This window comes from Podarcis filfolensis, assembly GCF_964270895.1.
Source record: "Podarcis filfolensis genome assembly, chromosome: 12".
Classification (NCBI taxonomy): Eukaryota; Metazoa; Chordata; class Lepidosauria; order Squamata; family Lacertidae; genus Podarcis; species Podarcis filfolensis.
The window spans coordinates 7,905,018-7,931,178 of NC_139614.1; the positions used below are offsets into that span (position 1 = coordinate 7,905,018).

At 42.1% G+C, this 26,161-nt stretch overlaps 1 protein-coding gene across 2 annotated transcripts in view; it reads right to left on the minus strand.

The window, feature by feature from the left end:
• The window catches only part of ITPRID1 (ITPR interacting domain containing 1), a 67,310-nt gene that overhangs the window by 39,626 nt on the left and 1,523 nt on the right, over positions 1–26,161 (minus strand). Inside the window, exons 1-7 of one of the 2 annotated variants that reach the window (XM_083577677.1) lie at positions 21,094–21,787; positions 13,462–13,636; positions 12,719–12,767; positions 10,750–10,796; positions 8,143–8,194; positions 5,599–5,685; positions 32–234 (exon numbers count right to left, since the gene is read on the minus strand). In XM_083577677.1, the coding sequence (XP_083433803.1) occupies positions 32–234; positions 5,599–5,685; positions 8,143–8,194; positions 10,750–10,796; positions 12,719–12,767; positions 13,462–13,615 (592 nt within the window). In that variant the 5' untranslated portion in view covers positions 13,616–13,636; positions 21,094–21,787. Of the gene's footprint in view, positions 1–31; positions 235–5,598; positions 5,686–8,142; positions 8,195–10,749; positions 10,797–12,718; positions 12,768–13,461; positions 13,637–21,093; positions 21,788–26,161 lie in introns of those variants that run through there. The other variant, XM_083577678.1, reaches the window with a different exon arrangement.

Consider the following 26,161-nt stretch of genomic DNA (forward strand, 5'->3'; position numbering starts at 1 on the left):
TTCTATTATTCTATTATTTTCATTTACTTACCACATAAATTGGGGCTTTCTATATCCATTCGTTTTCTTTGAGCTTCAATGAAGACACGGATGTTGATTCCTTTAGCTATGGAAGCACAACTGATGAACCGGGAAGGGATTTTAGTGCAGATATCCGGCTCATCTGTACCAAACCCCAAATCCAGCAGAATCTCAACTGGATCCTTTTCCGAGAAATCTAACCATTCAGTGACACTATAGAGAAAACAACCACATAAATTATGCTGCTGGCTTGATATGTTATTTCATTTCACTAAGCTAAAATATATCCAGAATAAATCATACTCAGTCAAATCAATGCATGTAACTCTGCTGATTTCAATGGACCTACTCTGAGCACGATTTAACTGGATATCATGCTTCCTTCTCCCTCTTCCTAGCTCATGTCTGTATTGTGGAGCTAGATGAGCAGTGATCAATGTGGTACTCTTTAGATGTTGCTGGACTACATCTACCATCATCTCTGACCACTGGCCATGCTGGTTTGGCCTGATGGGAGTTGGAGCCCAACAAAATCTGGATGTAATGACATTGGCTATCTCTGAACTAGGTAAAGGTAAAGGTACCCCTGACCATTAGGTCCAGTCACGGATGACTCTGGGGTTGCACTCTCATCTCGCTCTATAGGCCGAGGGAGCCAGTGTTTGTCCGCAGACAGTTTTTCAGGGTCATGTGGCCAGCATGACTAAGCTGCTTCTGTAAAAACCAGAGCAGTGCACAGAAACGCCGTTTACTTTCCCACCGGAGCGGTACCTATTTATCTACTTGCACTTTGATGTGCTTTTGAACTGCTACGTTGGCAGGAGCAGGGACCAAACAATGGGAGCTCACCCCGTTGTAGGGATTCGAACAGCCGACCTTCTGATCGACAAGCCCTAGGCTCTGTGGTTTAGACCACAGCGCCACCTACGTCCATCTCTGAGCTAGACAAGTACAAAATTGCATATGAGAAGCTACCACCCAACAAATCTAAATTGACATTGTAAACTTTTAATTTGTTCCCAGATAAATAAACTACGCTTTGTTTACATTTATTTATTTATTTATTTGTTTGTTTGTTTGCTTGTTTATTTGGGCTTATAGCTCACCTCATCCCAATGACTCAAGCCAGGTAACAATGCACATGTCCATTTCAATAATCATTACTCATGTCAAGAGTTTCTGGTAATAATTTTGCTTCTCACCCATCCAACGCTCACTTAATTACAACTCTCTTTCATGTCATGAAGAGTCCTAGGAATGTTTTGGAGTTTCATTATGTATTAAGTTTTCATCCCTGAAATTAATCAAACTGGAAACACAGTCAATCAGTGGGTGTAATGTAGACAATGGTTGGTGCGCAGCTCCTTCAGTTTAATATTGGTCACTCAAAGACACTAGAACTGCAACTCCAGGAAGGCTTTGCCTCATGGCCAGTGCATGAGCCAAACCCTTCACAGAATTCGGCTTCTAACCACACAGAGAAAACTAACACATGGGCCAACATGCAGAGGGCCGGGAGGCCAGCTGGCAAACCCCAGCTGTGCCGTCTCCTTCCATCGGCCCATGCTCCGACGTAAATCACCGACCCGGGCTTCAAAGCCAGGGCACACTATCAGCGAGAGAACTGCGCACACAAAATAGGTGTGAGTCTTGTGGAAGCATACTACAACTACAGATTTATTAATCATAAATCAGGACAAAGAAACATGTCTCTCTCTCATGTCATCTCAGAGAGAATGGGCAGAGCAAAAGCTATACACAACAGAAGTTCCTAGCATACTGTGCTGGAATGTAAACAGACATGTGATACACATCTGTTCCTTAAGGTGGAATGGAAATCTCAACACAGGGGGGCCACCAGGTGGCGCATTGGAAGATGGCCGACAATAACATCTCTCTGACCCATACGAGGTAATTAAGAGGCTGCTATGGGAAGTATGCAGTCTTCCTACCCCCCCCCCAAGGAGATGGGGGGGCTGCCTTGCCAGCGGTGTCCACAATGCACCCCCAGATCCGAGGTCTGGGGGTGCCGGTCACTTGGCATGAGCCCTCGATGCGGTCAGCTCTTCCTGAGGCCGATTCCAATCAGCGCGTGCTGGTTAGCTTCAGCTCGGAATTATAATTGGAAACATACGATTGGAATGAAGCTGAAGCACATACATCAAGTAACGCTCGAGAGATAAGACTGCTGATTAATGGATCTCTGTGACCGGGAGTGATGGACAGATAAGTAAATCTTCTGATGAATCACCATTAAGAGACTGTATGTTTGGAATGAAGGGGGGGTGGAGGAAAAAACCTTTTTTCTTTGTACTATGTGATATTAATAGCCCTTCACCCCAGAAAGAAACAAGATCGTTGCGTTTTACTAATCACAAGCAGGAAGTTAAGAACTGTGTGGGATGGAATATAGCTAAAGAAAGGATTGGTAAACAATGAGAACGGAGGAAAATTCTATGACGCAGTCAAAAAATGGCGTCTCGCCAGGACAGGCTTGCCGGAGAAAGAAGGACAGGGGGAGGAGAATCAGGACCACTGGAATGAGAAGGATTGCTGGAATGTAATTTTCACTTGACAGAGCCTCCTGATATACTGAGCAAGTCTGAGAAAAGTAAAGGACAGATCGAAGATTATTATTTTTTTATGGAAGCGAGGAACAGCGGCTGTCCCTGAGCGATATGATCTTTGGAGAGTACAAAACCCACACAGAGCATGTCTGTTTCCAATCTGCTTGTGAAAATTTTCAGAGATCGCAAAGAAAGGAATATACGATAACAACAAGAAGATGAAGAAAGTAATATAAAGGACTATCTGGATTGAACTGGATAGAACTGTGTAATTAATGCAGCAATATAAGTGATGTTTGGACTCGTCCGGAGCTTGATGTATGGGTACCCCCAACAAAATTTAAAATTCGGCTGCATAATTTGGAACTAATGTGATTTGGATAATGTGATGTGATTGGCCTGTTAATAATTTTTTTTTTTTAAAGGAAATCTCAACACAATACACCCTAATGGAAATGAACAGAGAGAAGATCCCAAATGATTTCAGAGTGGGAGAGACTTCTCCTATTAAGAGGCAAGGCATCCAAAGGGCCCTTTGGCTCCTTCTCTTTCATGCAACTCAATCCAATTTTCTGGATTGCTGATCAACTCAACCTCATCTTCAGTTGGAATTGGTCAAACCACATCAGGCCCTGTTGCATCCCTGGTTATGTGACTGGGATATCTCTCTCAACGTTGCCTGGTGAGAGTTCAGATCCTTTCCTCTCGCCCATCTACTTGCCTCCCTCCTGCCTAATCCCATCCCTTCTCCCGACTTGCTTACTGGCTAATAATAATAATAATAATAATAATAATAATAATAATTTATTATTTATACCCCACCCATCTGGCTGGGTTTCCCCAGCCACTCTGGGCGGCTTCCAACCGAATATTAAAAACAATACAGCGTCAGACATTAAAAACGTCCCTAAACATGGCCGCCTTCAGTTGTCTTTTAAAAGTAAAATAGTTGTTTATTGCCTTGACATCTGCTGGGAGGGCATTCCACAGGGCAGGCGCCACTACCGAGAAGGCCCTCTGCCTGGTTCCCTGTGACCTCACTTCTCGCAGAGAGGGAACTGCTGGAAGGCCCTTGGCGCTGGACCTCAATCTACTGCAACAACAGCAGTAGAACAGAGAAAGGGAGGGAGGTCTCTGTCACTGTCATGCCCTTCTCTGGCACCCGGCATACTACTACAGCTGTGAGCAGGCACCAGGACTGCTGGGATATATAGTTTCAGTGCAGCTGTAATACTTGGGGAAATGACACTTTCTGGCATCTTGCATGTAGCCTCAGCAGGGTGCTAAGTGCCAACAGTAGTGGAGGAGAGAAAAATACCCCTTTCTCCATTCTGCTGAGGCAGAAGGAAAGGAAAGTGGCTCGGACGAGGGTAGGGTTTGGAGATGGGTGGCAGGGAAAGAGGGCTTTAATTTTTCTCTAGCTCAAATTGGAATGCATCCAGGAGAACCTTCGGGTCTATGGTGGTCCGCTCCCTTTGTATTTAAGTTGAGGGATGCGGGTGGTCTAAACCATGAGCCTCTTGGGCTTGCGGATCAGAAGGTCAGCGGTTCGAATCCCTGCAAGGGGGTGAGCTCCGGTTGCTCTGTCCCAGCTCCTGCCAACCTAGCAGTTTGAAAGCATACCAGTGCAAGTAGATAAATAGGTACCGCTCCGGCGGGAAGGTAAGTGGCATTTCCGTGCACTCTGGTTTCCTTCACGGTGTTCTGTTGCACCAGAAGCAGTTTAGTCATGCTGGCCACATGACCCGGAAAGCTGTCTGTGGACAAACGCCGGCTCCCTCGGCCTGAAAGCAAGATGAGCGCCGCAACACCAGAGTCAGCTTTGACTGGACTTAACCATCCAGGGGTCCTTTACCATTACCTTTTTTTACCTATTTAAGGTGAGCATTACAAGTTTCAAAAATTTGTTCCTGGAGAGAACCAGAGAACATTCTGAACATTGCGAATCATAACTAAACCAGGGTCTGAAGCTCAGAGGAATTTGGGGGCAATTGAGCCATGAGAATCTGGCATGTGCTGTGAAGCCACTGAAAAGGAAAATGCTCAGCCACACATCCTCACTAGCTTTGACTGCTGTCAGTTACCATGGCAGAGCACACTGATGCTGGAAGATGAAACAATTGAATTGCACACATGCACACACATCTGGAATGGGCCATGGGGATGGCTTCTGCATCATCTACCAAACGTGCATATCTATCTAGGTCCAACCACTTTCCGTTTTTGGGTGGGTCTGGGTGGTGCTGTGGGTTAAACCACAGAGCCTAGGACTTGCCGATCAGAAGGTCGGTGGTTCGAATCCCTGCGACGGGGTGAGCTCCCGTTGCTCAGTCCCTGCTCCTGCCAACCTAGCAGTTCAAAAGCACGTCAAAGTGCAAGTAGATAAATAGGTACCACTCCGGCAGGAAGGTAAACAGCGTTTCCGTGCGCTGCTCTGGTTCGCCAGAAGCAGCTTAGTCATGCTGACCACATGACCCGGAAGCTGTACGCTGGCTCCCTCGGCCAATAAAGTAAGATGAGCGCTGCAACCCCAGAGTCGGCCATGACTGGACCTAATGGTCAGGGTTCCCTTTACCTTTTATCTTGTTTTCACAATCAAGCGGCGTGTAAATTATATGAAATTAACGAACGAACAAACAAACGAACATTTTCTTTGAGCACCAATGCGGGCTTTCTGGGAAATTCTGAGTTGGAAAGCAGGGCAATTTGCATCAGAATTTTTTTCAGTTTGCATCAGAACATTTTCTGCTGCCCTTGAGAGTGATGTAATTTAGCATGTTTATTTTACTTGGATTGAGTAAACAAAGCCAAACACTTCAAAACTGCCAAGTATGCCCAATATTTATTTGCAATTGGCAGCCGTTCGTTGCTACTAATGAACTTGTGAAACAGAAAATTTTCCGCAGAAAAACAAAGCACCAGAAAAATCTTCCCGCCCCGCATAGCCGAATTTGAGGCGTGTGCCTTGCACCGTGAAAGCCGCAAACATTGAAATCTGGTTGACGCTAACCTTTTGGGGGCACTGGGAAGAGAATGCGATGAGCCAGCACTATTCCATCGCGAAAGGACCGGCATTTCTGAAAACTGATGCAGGGATCTATAGTAGTGGGAGAAAGCAACAATGAAATTTGTTTACGCTCAAGGTCCTCTGGGATGTCATTATAATTTCTTTCTGGAGTAAACATTTGCATCTTTCTTTTAGTTCAAAATGTTACTTTGCCGGAGCTCTTCAGGAGAAGAGCATGTATGATACTGTGGCAAACACATTTGTTCTCAGGAACAGTATGTTACAGGAGGTGTTAAAATGTAGGTGTTAGGTACCGGTAAATGCTAATTATAAAGGTGGCAGCGCTTCTTCGCTTTTGACAGATGGCGTAGCTTTGGAAGTCTTTGGGGAGCACACGTTCTCTAACCACCTACTTTCTAGAAAGATATAACTGCTTTTAATAAAGCTCTATCTCTGTAACATGCAATGAGCAATACCAGAAGGAACACCCTCATATCTTTATTTTGTCAAGATTTCTAGCTGCGACTTGTTAACTAGTTTGCTGTCTGCAATGGATCACGAAAGCGTGAGCTGCAATCTCCTCAACCCCCGCCTCAAATGACCTCCATCCCAGAGGTCTGTTTTTCTAGATCACCTGGAAACATAAAAGGTAATTCATAAAAAAATAACAGAATTAATAAGAACTTGGCTACCTGCATTTCCCTGCATTGTTTAGTTTTGTCTGTTTATAGAATCTTTTAAAGCAGCCCTTTTACCATACAGCCATACAATTCAAAACAGGTAAAATGGTTTGCACCATTATAAAACAAAGAAAAAACCCAAGCAAAACTAGTACTGTATAGGTTAAACAAAAAGGCACAGGTGGGTCCCACAAACTACCTTAACTGTCAAAGGGAAAAGAGGTTTGTCTTCAGCATTTGGTAGAAGCTGAATAATGATGGGGCCAGGTGCACCGCTGTAAAGGAGTTCCACAATTTGGGGGCTGCCACAGAGAAGTCCCTGGAAGCAGAAGCAGGGTGGCACAGACCGTGTGTGTTGCTGACCCGGCTTCCCAATGGCACATGTCACTGTCAGTTACTGAGGGGAGGGGACAAGGTAGCTGGGAGCTTGGCACAGTGGGCAGAGCACTGCCGGATTTCATAGAATTATAGAATGGTACGGTAATAATAATAATAATAATAATAATAATAATAATAATAATAATAATAATTTATTTATACCCCGCCCATCTGGCTGGGTTTCCCCAACCACTCTAGGCAGCTTCCAACAAAATATTAAAATGCAATAGTCTGTTAAACATTAAAAGCTTCCCTAAACAGGGCTGCCTTCAGATGTCTCCTAAAAGTCTGGTAGTTGTTGTTCTCTTTGACATCTGGTGGGAGGGCATTCCACGGGGGTGGGGGGTGCCACCACTGAGAAGACCTCTGCCTGGTTCCCTGTAGCTTTGCTTCTCGCAATGAGGGAACCACCAGAAGGCCCTCAGCGCTGGACCTCAGTGTCTGGGCAGAATGATGGGGGTGGAGACGCTCCTTCAGATATACTGGGCCGAGGTCATTTAGGGCTTTAAAGGTCAGCACCAGCACTTTGAATTGTGCTCGGAAACGTACTGGGAGCCAGTGTAGGTCTTTCTAGACTGGTGTTATGTAGTCTCGGCAGCTGCTCCCAGTCACCAGTCTAGCTGCCGCATTCTGGATTAGTTGTAGTTTCCGGGTCACCTTCAAAGGTAGCCCCACGTAGAGTGCATTGCAGTAGTCCAAGCGGGAGATAACTAGAGCATGCACCACTCTGGCAAGACAGTCTGCGGGCAGGTAGGGTCTCAGCCTGCATACCAGATGGAGCTGATAAACAGGTGCAAACTGAATAGTTCAGTGAAACGAGGTTTGTATCCAGCATCCCATTAAGGCTTTGTTCAATTCTAGGTTGTTCTAATTTTTCCCTTAAACTTTGTGATTTTTGTTATTTAGTTTAATTCTAAAAGATAATATTTCTAGTCGATTACTTCTCGTTTCAGGGGTTTTCACGGTATTTCATTTGTTTTGTGTAGTTTTGGGTTTCCGTGACTGTCTTTTTTCTACTAGAATTAGAGAAAGGGCTGCCAGCTGTCTATGTGTACAGCCAGGTTCGTCTGACTGTTCCCCCATGTGACCGTTGCAGAATGGGTTACTTACATGTAGGAACATCGGACTGTGCGCCTCAACCCTGTTTTTACTCACATCCCGTTGGTGAGATCTACGCATCAGAGTGCAGAAGCCTCTTCCACTCCTTGTTACTCACTTGTGTTAGCATGAAAGATTGCTCCATATTTTAGCGTGAATATTTCGCATTTACACCCACATACAATTCTGACTAATTATACATATCACATTTAGCTCAATACTAGGAAAATGTAGATGTCATCATTAAGCTAACAAATATTCTTCCTGCCACCTTACAGTTCAGACATCGTAAGCTTGCCTACACAATTAATTGCACTGCCTTCACTGAATTTTGAAAAGTGCAGAAGTGAATAGGTCACAACATGCACCCAAACACCATACATGAACCTACCGCATGTAATTTTGCACGGTCATTTGGGCCATTCCTGAGGGAGGTGAAAGAGCTGCAAAGAAATAGAATTCATTGATATTTAATTTTTCCTTAAGTCCAACACGTAGAATTTTTAAAATCAAGATTTGAACTTCACTGCATGACCAGGTATATTTTTTTGCAAAGGAGATAAAGGGATGGCAAAAGTTATTCATCCATAGAAACAAAGAAATTGATATATGGGAAATGTCTTTTTCTGCTGTAAATATATTTGTGTGTTGGTAGTATGTATTGCCACAAATAAAATGGGTAACAATAGTATCGTAATATGAAGAATAGCTAATGCTTTTCTAGGCTGCATCAAAAAGTGTATAGTGTCCAAGAGAGCCAGTGTGGTGTAGTGGTTAAGAGCGGTAGACTCGTAATCTGGTGAACCAGGTTCGCGTCTCCGCTCCTCCACATGCAGCTGCTGGGTGACCTTGGGCTAGTCACACTTCTTTGAAGTCTCTCAGCCCCACTCACCTCACAGAGTGTTTGTTGCGAGAGAGGAAGGGAAAGGAGAATGTTAGCTGCTTTGAGACTCCTTTGGTAGTGATAAAGAGGGATATCAAATCCAAACTCTTCTTCTTCTTCTTCCAAGTCAATGGAAGTAATAGTACCACTCTGTTCTGCATTGGTCAGACCCCACCAGGAGTACTGTGTCCAGTTCTGAGCACCACAATTTAAGATGGATATTGACAAGCGGGAACATATGCAGGGGAGGGCAACCAAGCCTGATGAGGAACTGTTGAGGGAGTTGGGTATGTTCAACCTGGAAAAGAGGGAACTGAGAGGAGATATGATGGCCAGCTTCAGCCATCTTAAGGGCCATCACATGGAAGATGGAGCAAGCTTGTTTTCTCCTACACCGGAGGGTAGGATTCGAACCAATGGAGTCAAGTTACAAGAAAGGAGATTGCAGCTAAACATCAGGAAGACAGTAAAAGCTGTTTGACAGTGGAACAGTCTGCCTCTGGAGGTCGTGGACTCTCCTTCCTTGGAGGTTTTTAAGCAGAGATTGGATGGCCATCTGTCATGTGTGATCTAGTTGAGATTCCTGCATTGTAGAGGGTTGGTCTAGGACAGTGATGGCCAAACTTGGCCCTCCAGCTGTTTTGGGACTACAGTGCCCATCATCCCGGACCACTGGTCCCTGCTTGGGATGATGGGAGTTGTAATCTAAAAACAGCTGGAGATCACTGGTCTAGGATGATTCTCAGGGTCTCTTCCAGCTATACAATACAATGATTCTATGATTCTAATAAGACTTTTTTATCCAATATTTTTGGGAAGGTCCATACATTTAAAGTACATTCAAAGCACATTGAAAGCACATGGCTTCCCCCAAAGAATCCTGGGAACTGTAGTTTCCCCTTGCACAGCAACAATTCTTAACACTCTTAACAAACTACAGTTCCCAGAATTCTTTGGGATAGGGCCAGCCCAATGCATTTTGCTTCCGGAAGCACAGGAGAAAAAGATGTCCAATCCTCCAAGTCAAGTGAACAGTACCCATGGCTAGCTAAATTATTTTGGTGCCAGAGGCAGAAAATCCCACAGAAACTTCTTCCCCTCCACGGCACTGAAAATGCAAGCATAATAATTTAAATAACAAAGTGCTGACCTTTCATGGCACCTAAAAGCAGGTTGCTCAAGGTGGCTGCTTCACTCTGCCTAATGGTAGGGTCAGCCAATTATATAAGGGGATGAGGCATTAATAAAAGTAAGTCTGGCCATTGAAACACATTCTACTAAGTGTGCAGATGACTGATATATTTTCAGGAATAGCACCAGCCATCAGTACACCAAGATCCCATGCTGCATTGGCCCTTGCAACCTCCAGATTAGATCCAGCCTAGTTGAAACAGTTATTATGGTTCTACAAAACCAAATTCCAGACCACACGCCCTGAAACTTCTTGCACACTTGGATGACATGTGGAGCATTGTAAATGTATTCCAGACCATGCAGCTTTACAGCTGGGATCCCTGAAGCTGAATAAGTTGATTTTCGGACAGAATTACAGAAGCTGCGTGTGACTACATCTGGCTGTTTAAGCACTTCGGGTGATACATTGGATTTGAAGTAATAACTCTATAAAACAGTTCAGTATATGAATATAGTGACAACGTTACTGTGAAAAACACAACGTGACTAGCAACTTGAATTACTGAACACTATTTCACTGACGTGAAGTTCATTGTATCTGCGGTTATCAATTTGCAGTTTAAAAGTGGTACAATGTACGGCAGGATCCAAAACTCAAAAACAGCAGAAAAAGGAACATGGAATGTGAAAAAAATAGTTTGAAAACATTGTGAGCTCGGTTAGAAATGGGACAGAAAACTAGTTAGCAAGTCATTGATGTAATGCTCTGTCTTTGTTTACTCAGACTTGCCCCATGGCTTTGGCCTCTGCTCTTTCTACATGTATTTCTAAAGAGTCAGTGTTTGCCTGATTAAGCAAATGTTTGCTCTGAATCATGATTAAATGAATGGTGCAATGTTTCACGAAGGATTTCTAATGACCTACTTTAGGCACCCTTCCTGTACCACATTATTATCAAATAAAGTCCAAGTGTTGCCTTACCTGCTGCTTTGCCTTGGCTTTCTTGCAGATCTTCGCTTTCAGATAAGCTGTTAAAAGAAAGGCGGGGAAACTGGTTGTTGCCGTTCAAAAGGGAGGATTGAATATCCAGAACTCTGATCCACTTATTTACAAAACAGATGTAGCAAGGATCCTTTCTAACAGAAGAGATTCTTTGCGACTGCTTAGGAAGTTTGCCAGTCTGATGTAGTTTCTCTATATTATTCTGCTTGCTAGTTTAACATATATATTTTTTATAATCCTAGTTCCTGGATGACCATTAATCCAGGAAGTTTGCCTATTAAGACAACATGCTAATAAAAGTTTCATAAAAAATAAAGGCTGCTGGTTATTAGGGATACAGGTTATTTAGGAAATGTGTGTGCTCTTGGGAAACGACCTCCCTCCTTTCAGAAAACCCTAATTTATTATAAGCAGCATATAAATCCCTTCAGCTCAAAAAGATTCAGGGCAGCCATAATTTCCACCAATGCCCTTCCCTTCCCTTCTTTAGCTGCTAAGGTGGCAGGAGTTATAACAGCATTCAAGGTCAACGTTGAAGGGTGCTTTTAACCTGCTTCCGCATTCTAAGATGCTCCTGTTCCTATGAACTCTGGTAAGGGTAGTTTTTGAAAAGTTCTTTCTGATTCATTGACCAGGATGAATAAAACATGCCCCCCCCCCCCAGTGCAGTGCTGGCTGGTGTCCATGGGGACTGGAAGCACAGAAGGCACAGAGATTTGCACTAGGAGGAGCTTGAATCAATGAGAAGTGCTCCCTCCTGAATACAACAAAAGTCACGTGGAGACTAAGGGGGAGGAGATGAAAAGGTAGTACCACTCCTGGATTGGTTGTTAGAAAGCAGGCAGGTGGCAGCTGTCTGGGGACAGATTCAGGTTGTTGGGGCAGCGACCTATTCATACAACTAGACTACTGCCCTAGTGAACTGTTTCTGAGAGTCTTTCTCTCCTGAGGCTGAGCCAAGATGCTTCCTCCCATCAGATGTCAAAGAGACAAACAACTACTTGACATTTAGAAGACATCTGAAGGCAGCCCTGTTCAGGGAAGTTTTTAATGTGTGACATTTTAATGTATTTTTAATCTTTGTTGGAAGCCGCCCAGAGTGGCTGGGGAAACCCAGCCAGATGGGCGGGGTACAAATAATAAATTATTATAATATTATTATTATGTTATCCCACTGACAATCAGCAAAATGGGGGGATTTCAAGCAATTTGGACGATGGAAACAAGAGTCTGCTGTGAGACTCTTGTTAAGAAAACAGAAGACAAATGTGGATCCTCTCATTATGGACTACTATTGGCCAGTATTTTATGTTCCACCCTTGAGTAAGGTAGTGGAAAAGGTGGTGTTTGGGGGATTATACTGCATTTTTGGAGGCATTCCTGTCTGATATCTGATGCTGCTTGGGGACAGAACTGGCCTTGGCCACAATGGTGGATAACTTGTGTTGAGGAATGCTGAAGGACTTATGCCCCATTCTATGGTCTTTGGTCTGTGGGGTGTTTCAGAATCCCATTCGGTCCCCTGTGTCCATTAACGAAGCTATTGGGAGACATAATCTGGACGCTTGGGCTAAAGTGTGTGGATGGGAATGAAATGCCTATGTTTGGTAAATATCCATGTTTCTTCATCTACATAGAACGTATCCATGTGTCTAGTACCAATACGTTTATAACTAGATCATTTTTTATGAAGCTTATTGTTTAAGAGAGACAAGGTATTTCCTTTAAAAAAAAAACCAAACAAACCTCTCTCTCTCTCTCTCTCTCTCTCTCTCTCTCTCTCTCTCTCTGTGTGTGTGTGTGTGTGTGTGAATGAGATTTTTATCCACTCCAATCATCTCATTATTAGATGTACAGTTGGCTCTTTATATTGAAACACTTTATCCATACAATTGCAAGGATTAGTTTTTTAAAATTGATCATGCTATTCAGGACTGCACATACTTACTAGAAACCAGAGTCCATCCAGTTGCAAAGGTTTTTTTCTTTGTGGTCCACTAAAAATTAGACACAGCAGAATATTACTTATTTTCTCACCCACCCCAGATTTCTTCAAAAGAGCTCAGAGCTGCATATGTGGTTCTTTCTTTCCCTCCATTTTATTCTCACAACATCTGCATGGTTGGTTAGGCAAACAGATTGTATCTGGCCCAGGCCCAACCACAAAGTTTCATAGTTACTGGGATGTGAACCTGTGTCTTCTCATGTCTATTTGGCTAGAATGTGACCAAACAACTCAATTGCCACACTGTGATTGCTTGATTCCCCGCACCCTGCCAATGAAGCAACACAACTATCTACTGTATAACTGTTATATATCATTTGAAATATGAGTCTGAAGGCTTCGTCTGTAGACAATGCACAAGAACATCACTGCACAATGAGAGCATCTACAGGCCCTAAGGAGGTTCCTTCACACTGCAGTCTCACTCCTTCCAGAAACTAGGAAAGCATGAGTGTGGGAAAGAATCATGTCACGGAGTCCACCAATGTGACACAGAGTACAAGTCAATACATGTCTACTTAAAGTAAGCCCCATATAGTCCAATGGGACTTACTCCCAGCTAAATATGAATGGGATGGCCACCACAATGCTTCTGATTTTCGTACCACACTAAATTGGCTCCCAAGTGTGGAAGATAAGGGACCTTTAGATACTAAGATCTTAAAACACCTCATAGAACCTCTTACCAAGTTGTGGTGGAGAAAGAGGCTTGTCTACCACAGCTTTTGGAGCTGGAAAATCTTCACCCAGTTGCGTCCATGACATTTGGGTTGATGAAAGGAGCCCTCTCTTCTTTTCAGTGTCAATATTGGTTTCATGGTGATGGGATTCCGAGAACATCTCAGTGTAAAAATGAAACGGCTTTTAAAAAAAAAGATGGAACGAAGATCAGTTTAATATAATGAATGAATGATTGACAACCCTGAATGAAGCTGAAGAAGTTGTGGAGAGGAAGAGCTGGTTGAGCATCAGAGCTGTGGCTAAAAGAGCAGAGCTTGCTCTTAAGACACACTGAAGGATACACTGAAAAAAATGATGTATTTTCTTCTGCAATGTGTCATATAATCTATAAAAATGTTATCAACACAAAACAAACAGGAACCCCCCTTCTCTCTTTTCGTTTTCTATTCCTTCCTTCTTTTTTGAAGCACAGGTATTTGTACCCTCTGGTGTACATACCCTAGCAGTTGGGTCCATTTAATTGTTTAAACAATTGTTTCATTGTTAATTAACTTGGAGCATAGAACCAGTGAGCTTTGCCAGATGTGTAAAATGCTCCTGAAGAATAATCTCCTGTGGTCAGAAACACGGGGAAGTCAACTGCCCCACTCTCACTAAACGGCAGCCTTGAGGCTAATCAGGAGAAATACTGAAACCCCATCCCATCAACTTTATGTCAGCCGCCCAAAGCTGGCTGAGATAAAAAGCTCTTACACCACTTGGCTGAGTGTTGAGGGAAAAGTGCTCATAGTATCCATGGGACAACCACGCCAATTCACTAGGCTGATCTGATATTTTATGAATGAAGATTCATGCCGCCTTTGGCTCACACACTCCCTCCAACTCCCTCCTTTCTCAGTTTGAGGCTCACCAACGTAAAATTCTGGTTTCTAAAGTGGGTTTGCGAGGCAAGCACAAACCACACTTTATTGATTTGAACAAAGTGGCAAACTATGGGTTTTTGAAAACCAGGAAAGAATAGAGCAGCCTTTCTCAACCTGTTGTTGAACTACAAGTCCCATCACCCCTAGCTAGCAAGGTGAGAGCTCAGGGATGATGGGAGTTGTAGTCCAACAACATCTGGGGACCCACAGGTTGAGAACCACTGGAATAGAGGCCCCTTGAAGGCTCATTAATGTAACCTAAGCAAAGGTTTAATTTTGTGTCTGAATCAGCCTCTTAACAGTGTGAATAAAGCAGCTAGTACAAGGAGAGCTCTAGAAAAGTGGAGAATCAGAAAACTAAATGGGACAATGTCATCAACCTGAATAACCAGCTATCTAAAGTGGAATTCACATGGTCCTTACAATGTTTTCTGACTGCCTGTTTTTTAACTGTAGTGTACTGTCTTAGTGTAACTCAGGGATAGTCAACCTTTTTATACCTACCACCCACTAATGCATCTTTCTTGATGGTCAAATTTCCTTACCGCCCACCAGTGCTTGATGGAAGGAGGATTCAGCTTGTGCTGTAGAACCCCCTGCCGCCCACCTAGAACCCTGAAACGCCCACTAGTGGGCGGTAGGGACCAGGTTGACAACCCCTGGTGTAACTGGAAACCTCTGTGGCAATGACGCAACAAAATGTTGACATCGACTGAAACGTTTATAGAGTCCTGGGTAATCACTTGCCTTACAAGCAAATTTGATCTACACGTTGCCTGCCAAGTTCTTTTTCTGTACATAGAAAGGATTGTGTGAATCAATCCTGTGACAGCAGAACTACATCAATAGTATTAAGAAATATCAGCATAGAAAAGTCAGTGGGTTGTCAGTAAGAGTTGACGTAGTGTCAACAAGAGTTATCTTAGCTTATCAGAAGCAGTAGCAAAGAAGATTTTAGAACAACTAAAAACATTAAGACATGTGCTAAGAAATGTAAATGTTACAGAGACTGTGCCCTGGATATAATACTAACCGTATAAGAATCTTAAGCATGTTGTGGCACAGGTTGGTCTATTTTTGGAGGCTTACGCATCTGGATAAAAAGAAATTGGCTCTGTTTTCTGAGACAACACTTGTGCATACTAGATTTGATCCAGTGTTAATAGCAAAATCCCTATTGCCAGGATACTATTATACACTTGTTCTCATAGTAGTCCATGAACCTTAATTTACGAGAGCAAAATCCCCAATAACAATCAGATGTCGGACATCAGAGAACATTATGCTGCTGAAAAGAAAAGGGCTTTGCAGAAATAATAGACGGTGCTCATGGAAAACAATATAAAAGAAAACCCCAGCATATGCAGGCGTAAGATATAGGGACATAAAGCTATAAAGGCCGTATCATCATATATGAGCCAAAATCATAAAATATATAAATATGAGCAGCTGGAGCTAGAAAAGCAAATCTGGGAATTGGAGAGGGGGGGAAGATTTAACTTAACCAGCAACTTATTGCTCCAAGAGGGTAAAATTGTGAAAGCACTGCCAGAGGCCCCAATTTCAATCCAGTAGTGTGGAGTAGTTTGCTGTGCTCTTCATTTGATAAAGGCTCTATGGATAGAGCAAAAGAATCTTGGAGATTATTGGCTCATCTTAATACGAGCAGAATATCCTGGAAGCTGATAATGGAACAATCTAAAAGACAAATGGCTCAACCCTAACACTGGACCCTTAAGAAAGGACATACAAACAGCTACACCAGATCACCATTGCCCAGGGTTGTGGGTATATGCGGTATTGCACACCAGTGCTTTACAAAAGCAGTTCTTCTGGATAATGCATTGTGAGTGGGTGCATAGAGTTGGGAAGAGAGAGATAAAGGAAATTAAAAGAAACCATGCTTGAGTTCTGTGTCTTAAAAGCTTGAAGATGACTGCTCTGGTGTGCCCACCAAGTTCCTTGTCCCCTGTACTAAAAAGAATGGAGAAGATACCTGCATATATTACTGTAGGTACATTTTTAAAAAAGGTAAAGGACCCCTGACAGTTAAGTCCAGTCACAGATGACGCTGGGGTTGAGGTGCTCATCTCACTCATAGGCCAATGGAGCCGGCGTTTGTCCACAGACAGTTTTTCCGGGTCATGTGGCCAGCATGACTAAGCCACTTCTGGCGCAACGGAACACCAAAACCAGAGTAGCGCATGGAAACGCCATTTACCTTCCTGCCGGAGTGGTACCTATTTATCTACTTGCATTTTCTGGTGTGATTTCGAACTGCTAGGTTGGCAGGAGCTGGGACTGAGCAACAGGAGCTCATCCCGTCATGGGGATTTGAACTGCCGACCTTCTGATTGGCAAGCCCAAGAGGCTCAGTGGTTTAGACAACAGCGCCACCCAAGTACCCTTGTAGGTACATTAAATATCCACAAAACTCTAAATCAGGGCTGATGAACCTTGGACATGGGCTGTTGTTTTTGCATGCCCCTCACTGAACCCAACTTTAAGTCCACTTTTGTTCACCTGAAAGAACAAATAAAGCTATACTAAATCTAAATTACCACTGCTGAATTTGTGCATGTTGATTTTAGATTTCAAATATATTAACCTCTAACAACAGATTTGACAGGATGCATATTTTTCAGGTCAGTGTGTCCTTTCAGATGAGTGCACTTTTTTGTGTAGTATTGCGCTCCACACATCAAAGTTGGGTTTTCCTTCTTAATTCCTTTCCAAAAGCAACATTCAGCCTAGAAAATCAGTTGGTAAAATGGTTCCCACCTTCTGTATAATTTGGCAATATGCAAGAGAACATTGTGGACCTTCAGAGGCCCTAAAGAGGGAAGCAGTAAAGAATCTTCCTGAATATGCTGGAGCTTGTGCCTTATTCAAGACAATATATAAAAAATATTATGCTGTATAACTGCTGGATATCACTGAAGTGGCTGGTGTTTGCAAAGAGTTAAAAGCTCTCTTTTCAAGCCAGACGGGGGGAAATCAAATTCCCATCAGCCCCAGCAAGCATGGCCAAAGACAAGGGAAGATGGGAGTTTTGGCCAAAGACAAGGGAAGATGGGAGTTTTAGGTCACAACACAAGCAGAGCACCATGCCCTATGCCTTAACAAATCCGGTTAATATTTAAGGAGCCACAAAACTCTTTGTCAGTTTTGCTGCAAGAGACTAACAAGCCTACCAGTCAGAAAACTATTGAGCAAGTGTCATCATTTAATCTGTTTTTAAAAAGCCAAATATTAACATTTATATTTGATAGCACAGTGAGATCTCAGTTATAGCCAGCCAGAGACTCATATCAATATGACTGCAATTCAGAAATTACTGCCTCTGGATTGAGATGACTTCCAGCAGGGTAAATGCTTAGTTTGTTACAGCAACAGATTTATTGTGAAGTGGGTTCTAGTCTATGAACGCTTAAGCAACAATAAATCTGGTAATATTTAAGGTGCCACTAGACTATTTGTTGTTTGAACTCAAGGCTACAGAGATTAGTTGAACAAAGAGTGAACCAAATGTGCATTAGTGAAACCTGTGTATAATTTGTATAAAATAAGCTCCATGATACAACGAACTGCATATGAAACACTACTGGATGAATTATGAAATATTAGCTAAGTGGATAAAAAGGTTTGTCAAAATTGCTAAAGGACTGGAATGAGCTTTTTCCTTGACAGCGTCTGAACCTGAATCTTGTGCTGCGTTAAATATAATTACAATGATAAATAGCTGTACACCAGTAAGATTAAATCAAATAAACAAGGAATATTCGGTGTTATGTTGGAGGGGATGCCAGGGAACCGGGACTTATGTTCACATGTGGTGGAGGTGTGAATATTTTGAGGGGGGGGGGAAGGGTGTTTAAGCAGATAACAGACATCACTGGGTTAAAGCTAACCGAAAGCCAATTTACGATAGGGTGGAAGGTTCGCAGGCTATGAAGGACTTGCTCACAAATTTATTGAGAGCTGCACAAATTATTATAGCTAGGAAGTGGAAGGAGCAAGCAGAATATGGAAGAATGGTATAAAGGGTTGTGGGATATAGCCATTAATGATAAATTAACATGTGCTATTAAGGTAAGACAGGGAACATGCAGGAGAAATGATTTTGAGGAGATATGGAAGGAATTTGTACAGTTAAAACAGAAAGGGGTCAAACCATTGCAAGAGGTGTTGAAATTTTGGGAGGTTGGATAGTTACAATGCAATGGTCTTGGGGTGGGGTGCCCATTTTTTATTTTATTTATGATTATTACTTTGTTTAAATAAATATTTTTAAAAAATTAAAATGATGTAAGGAGTAGAGCAAGAAAAGTAGGACAGGGGCTGCCAACCACTTAATTGGCCACAAGTGCAGGCAACAAATGCTCATCTCAGAGATTGCCTTCCACATGTAGTCTATTTGCATGGAGGTAAGGAGGGCCATGGATGCGGGTGGTGCTGTGGTCTAAACCACAGAGCCTAGGGCTTGCTGATCAGAAGGTCGGCGGTTCAAATCCCCACGACGGGATGAGCTCCCGTTGCTCGGTCCCTGCTCCTGCCAACCTAGCAGTTCGAAAGCACATCAAAGTGCAAGTAGATAAATAGGTACCACTCCGGCGGGAAGGTAAACGGCATTTCCGTGTGCTGCTCTGGTTCACCAGAAGCAGCTTAGTCATGCTGGCCACATGACCCGGAAGCTGTACGTCGGCTCCCTCGGCCTGTAAAGTGAGATGAGCGCCGCAACCCCAGAGTCGTTTGCGACTGGACCTAATGGTCAGGGGTCCCTTTACTTTTACCTTTAAGGAGGGCCACACCAACAGCCCACCAGCTCTGATCTGACATGTGTGCACTGAGTAGTACACCTTCAAAGAGGTACATGCGAATGCACACACTTATGCTTGCAAAGGCATTCCGTGTGAACAGGGCCCCTGTGCAATTGCTCCAATTGTGTACAAAGGCCTATGTGTATACTGAGACCCTTTGAAGTTGCTCCACTCAACATGGTAGCAGGGCATGTGCCCTCAGGCACACACCCCTCCCCACACATAATGCAGCAGGAGTGACAGATCAGAGCATGCTCTAAGGGAAGATGCACCCTGTTAACTCAATTGCAGCCACCATATTGAAATCTCCCTGGTGACGAAGTCATGGGCCCTTCAAAGCTTTGCAGGTCGCCATCAGCTAGACATAGCCTTGTCATTACCATGCATCTTTCACGTCTATAGCATGGCAGGGTCTAAGTCAGTGATGGCCAAACTTGGCCCTCCAGCTGTTTTGGGACTACAATTCCCATCATCCCTGACCACTGGTCCTGTTATCTAGGGGTGATGGGAGTTGTAGTCCCAAAACAGCTGGAGGGCCAAGTTTGGCCATTACTAGTCTAAGTTGTGCACCAAGGCAAACAACATCAGGCTTCTGATTTTAATAAGGCTTCAGATAAGCAAACAAAGATAATCACAAGTCACATTAGCAATCACATCAACAGAAGTGTTGTAACTGATCCTAGACTTGAAGTATCTTTACTGGCAATCTATGAAGGGCCATAAGCATGGGACTATCTTCATAAAGTGGCAGAAATTCCTCAGATGAGCAAAGTCAGAGGCAAAAGCATGTTAAAAAATCAGTCATTTGTATGTTCTGCACCAAGAGGGGAACGGGGTTGACATTGGCAGAGAGACAGCATTTAAATTCATCAAATTTAGCACACAGATACAATTGGCGATACTTAGCACATTCTTGATTTCATGGAAGCAACTTTAAAAGTTGTACAGTGGTACCTCAGGTTACATACGCTTCAGGTTACATACGCTTCAGGTTACACACTCCGCTAAACTAGAAATAGTGCTTCAGGTTAAGAACTTTGCTTCAGGATGAGAACAGAAATCGTGCTCCGGTGGCGCGGCGGCAGCAGGAGGCCCCATTAGCTAAAGTGGTGCTTCAGGTTAAGAACAGTTTCAGGTTAAGAACGGACTTCCGGAACGAATTAAATACTTAACCTGAGGTACCACTGTACTTACCGTACATACGTACCTCCCTTCCTGGGTTTCTATGGTCAGCTGGCAACCATAAGAAGATTGACTTTTATCTGCATTTTTAAAGGATCAAGACCAAGCAGTAACTTTCAATTGCATTAACTTCTAATGCTAACTCTTGACATCATACATCTTTTTTTCCCATGTGAGGATGCCGGCCCAAGTCTGAAAGCTACTAATTCTTATACATGCAGAAGCTCGGGATATATTTTCTCTTGAGTTCTACACATATTTATAGATCCAGAAAATCAGGTGCAGCTTGAAGTCAAGCGTGTGCTAGAGAAAAACAAACATTGCAGCAGCACCAAAACCGGTTAGGATTCGGTATAAAAAAGGAAGTGAGCTCGGGATATTCAGCTTTGGCCTCTTAAACTTCAGAACCCAAAGGGAAAAATATTTTATCATGTACTATACTAATTATCCCCGCCCCTGCCCCAGGATTTCAACTAACGTTTCTTCCCGAATAAGTATTTAAGTTTCTAGTCCTGTGCATTTAACTTGGAAGCAAGTTCCTCTGCAAATTGTAAGGAAACGACGGTCTGTCAAAACTCAAACATTAGATATCACTGCCTTTGCCAAAAACCTCTGCGACAAGCACAACTTCAAGATATCAAAGAACGAGCAAAACCTTCCCTGAACCTAATCCAGACATTAATTATATGAAGAAGGGAATCTCAAAGTTTACCAGGATAGACAAGGGTCCTTAGATGATGGTGAAGTCCAATTTGTCCTGGTTTCTGCCGCTTCTGCAGGGATACAATAGGACGGTCCTTGCTAGTCTGGTGCCTCTATATTTGTGTTTTTCCACAGATCCCTGGATTGAAAAGCCAAGGTACAGGAACTTGTGTTCCTGGCCTGCCTTCCCAAACCCCATTGAATTAAAAAGCCTTCCATGAAAGGCCAAAAGGGGCTTTTTGCCAAATGCTGGCGTTCTGAGACGACAGCTACGATGGATGATTCTTCGCTTGCCCTCTCAGCAAAAAGAAGAGGAGAACAACAAGTCATCTAAGTATTAGTGATGTGGGCAGTGGGGTGGGAGGAGGGAATGGGAGAGAGAATTGAAGCCGATTCTAAAACAGGAACTCCTCTCTGCTTCGGTTCCAAAGCAAGACACTGCTGTCCCTTTAAAACAGTTTGACCTGTTGGCCCATGCACAAAGGGAAAGGATTAAACTCCACTAAGGAAGTAATGCAAACTTATCTCCCCCCCCCCAAAACCCTTCTTTTTTCTCTTTCGGTTGCCATGGATATAGTGCTGAGTGATACAAAACCCTCCAATTTGCATTGCAAAGTAACAGCGAGCAGTAGAGGACACACAACTTGGTATTCTGAATGCAGACAGGCTGTGGAACTTCCATTTTGAGAGCTGGCAACTACCAGCATGAATAGTGGCGCTTGAGAAGGACTTACCAGTCTCGCAATTTTGAGTCCTTGTATTCTACAAATGGCACTCCTAATTTTGATTAGAATAAAACAAGTACAGTCTCTACAGGTGTGTCTGTCTATCATCTATCTATTTGCAACTCCTCTCTCTACAAAGCAGAAATTGGCTAGAGAACTCAAGAAGGGGTCATCTGGCCCCTTCTCCATCCTTTCTGAAGCCAAATTTCAGCTGAGGGCCTTGAGTGTAGTAGGCACATGCAAAATCTTCATAGGAATTGTTTTGCCAATCTTTTTTGGCCTCACCCCAATGGATTTCTACAGAAAAGACATGATTCCAATCAAAATTTGGACAGCACCATGTGGTGTTTACATTCCTAGCCCGCATTTTCTCACAGTGCATTGTGGGTCTTGTAGTCTTAAAACTGCACAATCATTCATGTGAGGGTGGATTTCACAGGAGATCATGGTGCCTCATAGAATTTGTAAACAACCTTACAGTTTCCAGTCCTGCAATTGTAAAGAAGAGCAATGGATAATGCAGGGGACTGAAGAAGATGACATGCAGGGGACTGAAGATAATGCATTCCTTTGAAACGGGACTTTACATTTTTATGTACCCACACCTGGGGTTGCTTCTGCAATGAAGAGTAGGCCATAAACATTTCAAATAAATAAAATGGGGGCTGGGTGTGAAAAACTTCTTGTGGGACAAGGTGAGATTAGGTGTGGACTGTTAAATATAGTAATTTAATTCACTGAAATTGTAAATGCTTGTATCCATTACTATGTGTTGAAATATGATTGGTTGGTAATTCAATTCTAGAGAGTTCTCTAGTAGTTCTCGTGTGATTGGCTAACATTGGTCACATGGGAGGTATCTAGTGAAGTAGAGACTCCATTTTATGTGAAGCAAGATGACTGTGTTTTATAATCCACTGTGAACGCTACTATGTTGAATAGAGTGTTGGAGTGTCTCTTCTCCTCTTGAAAGAAAGAGAGCAAAGCTGCAGGAGAAGAAGGTAAAAGTAGAAATCTCTCATAGGAGCTGCAATTGAGATACGAAGGCTGAAAGTGCTGAACACTGGAAAGGGAGGGAAATACAGTTGTTTGGAAGTCAGAAGAAGAGACTGGAAGCCCATGCTTAGATGAGCATGTGACTGTAAATATTATGTTTTGATTCATCTATAAGTTTCTGCAAGTAAAGTTTTGAAATGTTAAAGTCTGGACATGGGTTTAATTTCCAAAGAAGGGTGTCAGTCATATACGATTTTAGCTTCTTAGCTGCGATTTCACTACTCTGACTTCAACTTGAACAGCAGAGCCAAAGGGGTTAAAATAAAATGACAATAAAGTGATCAAGGGAACACAAGCTGTTTCTTTGTTGCTATGGTGCTGAAAACATGGTAAAACAAATCCAAGGTATTGGAGACAGGAAGGATGCCAGAGACCTAGAAAGAAGCATATATTACTGTAATACCATAATATGATAAAGACCTAATGGAACCTAAAGATTATAGACCAATATAATTATTAAATAACGATTACAAGCTTTTTATGTTGATATTGGCAAATAGATTGAAAATGACTCTAAGAAATTTGATACATGAAGACCAGGTGGGTTTTCTTCCTGGGAGACAAATGAAAGAAAATGTTAGGAACGTCATAAATGTTTTGTGTTCATAATGAAAAGCAGGTGGCAATAATTTTTGTGGATGCCGAAAAGGCCTTTGATAACGTCTCGTGGCTATCTATGTCAAAGTTACTGGAAAAGCTGAGATTTGGTGAAACCTTTCTAAAGGGCATAAAATCAATTTATAAAGATTAAACATCCAATATTATAGTAAATAATATTTCAGAAAAATCTAAGATGCACAAAGGGATGAGGTAGGGCTGTCCATTGTCTCCGCTGTTATTTTCCACCAGTACTTTCAATATTAATATAAATATCAAGAAGAACAATAGAATACAAGGAATAAAAGTGGGACAGCATAACTATAAATTAAAAGCATTCACGGATGACTTAATATTAACTTTTAGAACAGCCAAGAGAGAGCATACTGGAAGGGATAGAAAAGATAGATTTGGAAAACTGGCTTATTTCAGATTAAATAAAGGAAAAACCAAGATGATGGTTAAAAATATGGACAACCAAGCAAAACAAGGATCTAGAAACTATGTGTGGGTGGAATGTAGAGAAAAAAATTAAATATCTGGGGATCTGGTTAACAACAAACAGCTATAATATTTGCCAAGATAATTACGTAAAGGTTTGAAAAGAGATAAAGAGGAATATGGAAAAGAATGAAATTATTGTTACTGGGCAGGATTTCGGCTATTAAAATGAATGTCCTTTCAAAAATGTTATTCTTATTTCAAAATAACCCAATAATTAACAACACTCAATGCTACAAAGTGTGGCAGAAAAATATATCAAGGTTAATCTGGCATTTATTCTGGAAGCCCAGAATAAAACACAAAGTCATGATTGATATATTGAAAAAGAAGAGGCTTCGCTCTTCCAGACTTCCAAATCTACTTTGAGGTATCATGTTTATGGTGGATAGAATATTGGATATTGTTGGAAAATATCAGAGTGTTAAATTTGGAAGGACATGATATACAATTTGGGTGGCATGCCTGCCTATGGTATGGGAAGGCAAAAATTTATAAAACCTTTACAAACCATGTGATCAGAAAAAATATATATGCATAGTATGGGAAAAGTACAAAAATCTATTATAAAAGAAAACACCAATGTGGATATCCCTGACTGAAGCCACTGCAAGGAAAAGAACAAATATGGATAAACAATTGTTAACATATAAAGAAATTCTAGATCTTACAGGACAGAAACTAAAGTTGAAAAATCCTGAGGAATTAAAAATATATATTAATGGATTGGTTACAGATACATCAGATTAACAAACTAACATAGATAAAAAAATTGGATTTGCAGAACAAAAATCCCAATTTACAAGGGATTGATTAGATACAAAAGTAAAAGTATTCTCAAAAATGTACAAACTGCTGCTAGAGCAGGAAACAAAAGAGGAATTGTGAAATCAAGTATGATTAAGTAGGCACAGGATGTGGGTCATAATATTAATTATGAGCTATGGGAGAATTTATGGACAGTAAATATGAATTTTACGGCGTGTTATGCATTAAAAGAAAATATGATGAAAATGACCCACAGATGGTACTTAACACCTGCCAAACTAGCAAAAATGTTTAAAAAAGAAAAAGGCAAATGTTGGGAAAGAGGGGGGTTTTTTTCTACATGTGGTGGTCCAGTAAGGTAATCAGGGATTCTGGGAAGCAATTTACAATGAATTAAAAAGGACTTTTTAAAAAAAAAAAACAACCTCCCAAAAAAGTCTGAGACATTCCTCTTGGGAATGGTAACAACAGAAGTCCCTAAAAACAAAAGAAATTATTATTATATGCCACCACTGTGGCTAGAATCTTATTGGCACAAAGGTGAGAAACAAGTATGGTACCCACCAAGGAAGAGTGACCATATTAAAATGCTTGGGGATGCTGAATTGGCAGGTATAGCGAATAGGATAAGAGGATATAAGGAGGATTGGAAAATGTTTATTGGATATTTTAAGAACCAGTATAAATAAGTAATTAATCTCGCAGGTCTTGAGTAAATCCAGTAGAACAGGAGCTAATAGAGGAAGAAATATGAAGACTAAAAATTTGAAATATATGATTTAGTAGAAAAGTAAAGAAACCAGAAAAAAAAGGTAGAAGGGGAGTCACTTGGGATTTAGTTGTATGTCGTGATTGGTATGAAAGTTGTATAACTGGTGGGTGGAGAGAAGGAGGTGTGGGACGTGTGTTCTTTGTTTCTGTATTAAAAATGCAAATTAAAATTTTAAAAAAGGTAAACGACAATAAAGCGATCAAGGGAACACAAGCTGTTTCTTTGTTACTATGGTTCTGAAAACGTGGTAAAACAAATCTGGGATGAGCAGAGTGACAGAACAGGGGCAGGGAGACCTTTTATTCATTCAAAAAAATATTTGTCTACCACTGTGTTTCATAAAACATATATCGAAGCTGTTTACAGCAATCAAAACGTAAAATCTGAACTAGTGGGCCAGATCTTTATCTTCACTCACCCAACTTTGACAGGTGGGTGGGACCTCCACCTGCCAATCATTCACTATAATGATGTCATGTGACTTTAACCTGTCAAAGAGCAGTGAGCAGCACTTCACAAGTGCCCAACAGCCAGTTGTCAGTCATTTTAGAAGTGAAAGAGAGGAGCAGGCAGAATGCCTCCTAACTGCATGCGCAGTATAATATCTAACACAGGAAAGCACATCGGGCATGGGGAATATGTGGCTCTCCAAGTGTTGT